The following is a 1,591-nucleotide window of genomic DNA, read 5'->3' on the forward strand; positions in this document are numbered from 1 at the left end:
GGTCCATACTGGCTACTGCTGCCCCCCCCAGTACTGGCCACTTTGGGGAAGTGAGTGGCCCTGGTGTGGATCAACGGGGCTGCACGGCCCCCTCATCAGGGACCTCGCCGCAGCGCACAAGCCGTCCGCCTGCCTCCAAGAGCGGCCCCCCTGCCCCCGTGTGGCAGCGTGCCCCCCACCCTGTCCGGCGTGTGTCGCGGGATTCCCAGCGGGGCCCCTCACGGCGCACCCTGCCCTTGCTCTGCCCTAGGGGACGCCTCCCCGGTCCTCAACCACGCCGCTGTGCCCTTAATCTCCAACAAGATGTGCAACCACCGGGAGGTGTACGGCGGCATCATCTCCCCCTCCATGCTCTGTGCCGGCTACCTGCAGGGCGGTGTGGACAGCTGCCAGGTAGGGGCCCGTGGTGCCCCCCACCCCCCGGGGGCCACAGCCGCAGGTGAAGCTCCAGCAGTGACCCAGCCTGTGGGACAGCCCGCCCTTGACTTTTCCCCGTGACTGACTGAAAAGCAAATTTACAGGGTGTGGGGGAGAAGTTTGCTCAAGATACCGCTCCCTTTCCTGGCCGCCGGCTGAGTGTGCCCAACGCACCCACTCTACCTGGCTGCCGGTGGTGGGAGGGGTCTCCAGGGTGCTCCCCGCCCCAGCCCTGTCTCAGAGTTTGCATGGGGTCGGTGGGGGGCGGCAGGCAGGTGGGAACCCGTGAATCTAGGCCTCCAAAGCCACAGCGGGTGAGACTCCATCCCTGCTTGAGCCCAACCCCCACCAGGCAGACCCTCCCTCTGAGCTGCCTTGACCTTCACGGCTCAGTGCATCCAGCAGCTGGCAGGGAGCCTGCTGGGGAGGACTTTCCCGGGGGGCCAGGGACCCCGAGGTTGGGAGTGCCAGCGTCATCTCTTGGAGGCTGGGGGCGTGATGTGGAGCTGCTGTGAAGCTGAGTTTGAGATAGAGTGGGGGACCCCGAGACAAGGGCCGCGCACGGCAGCGCCTCCCTCCTCGCCTCTAGGGGGACAGCGGGGGACCGCTGGTGTGTCAGGACAGGAGGGTGTGGAAGTTGGTGGGGGCGACAAGCTTCGGCATCGGCTGTGCCGACGTGAACAAGCCTGGCGTCTACACGCGCATCACCTCCTTCCTGGACTGGATTCACGAGCAGATGGAGGTGGGTGTGGCCCCCGCGGCCCGTCCCTGGATGCCAGCGCCCTCTCCTGCGGCCCCAGTGTGGCTGTGGAGCCAAGGAGCCATCGCCTGTTCATCAAGCAGGGCTCTGCGGCCTCTGGGGTTCGACGTGGCTGGTCCCATGGGCAAGGCTCTGGGAGGGGCGGGGACACACGGGGGTGGCGGGGGCGGAAAGGACTAGAACAAACTCCCTCCACCAAGTGGGGGAGAGGGGGCGGATGGTGGAGGGTGAGCCCCTGGGGAGGGGGAGGAGGCCAGTGGGCACGTGGGCATGGAGTAGAGCTCGGACAAGGTGCAGACAGTGGGCGAGGGTGTGCATCTGCAGGCCCCCAGGGCCCACCGAAGAGTTTGGACCTTGGCCGGAATGGGCTGGAGACTCTCTGATCTCGGGGGGGGGGGGGGGGGGGGGGGGGGG

General features: G+C 67.6%; 1 protein-coding gene across 1 annotated transcript; it reads left to right on the forward strand.

Annotated features, from left to right (window-relative positions):
* Positions 1 to 250: 250 nt before the first annotated feature.
* LOC115284962 (transmembrane protease serine 3-like) lies at positions 251 to 1,301 on the forward strand (the record flags this gene model as incomplete). The annotated part of the gene is made up of 2 exons (XM_029931399.1): positions 251 to 393; positions 1,007 to 1,301. Coding segments are annotated over 2 exons (438 nt in total), but the record flags the coding sequence as incomplete, so codon positions are not given.
* Positions 1,302 to 1,591: the final 290 nt, after the last annotated feature.

This window comes from Suricata suricatta, unplaced genomic scaffold (genome assembly GCF_006229205.1).
Source record: "Suricata suricatta isolate VVHF042 unplaced genomic scaffold, meerkat_22Aug2017_6uvM2_HiC HiC_scaffold_2816, whole genome shotgun sequence".
Taxonomy (NCBI): domain Eukaryota; kingdom Metazoa; phylum Chordata; class Mammalia; order Carnivora; family Herpestidae; genus Suricata; species Suricata suricatta.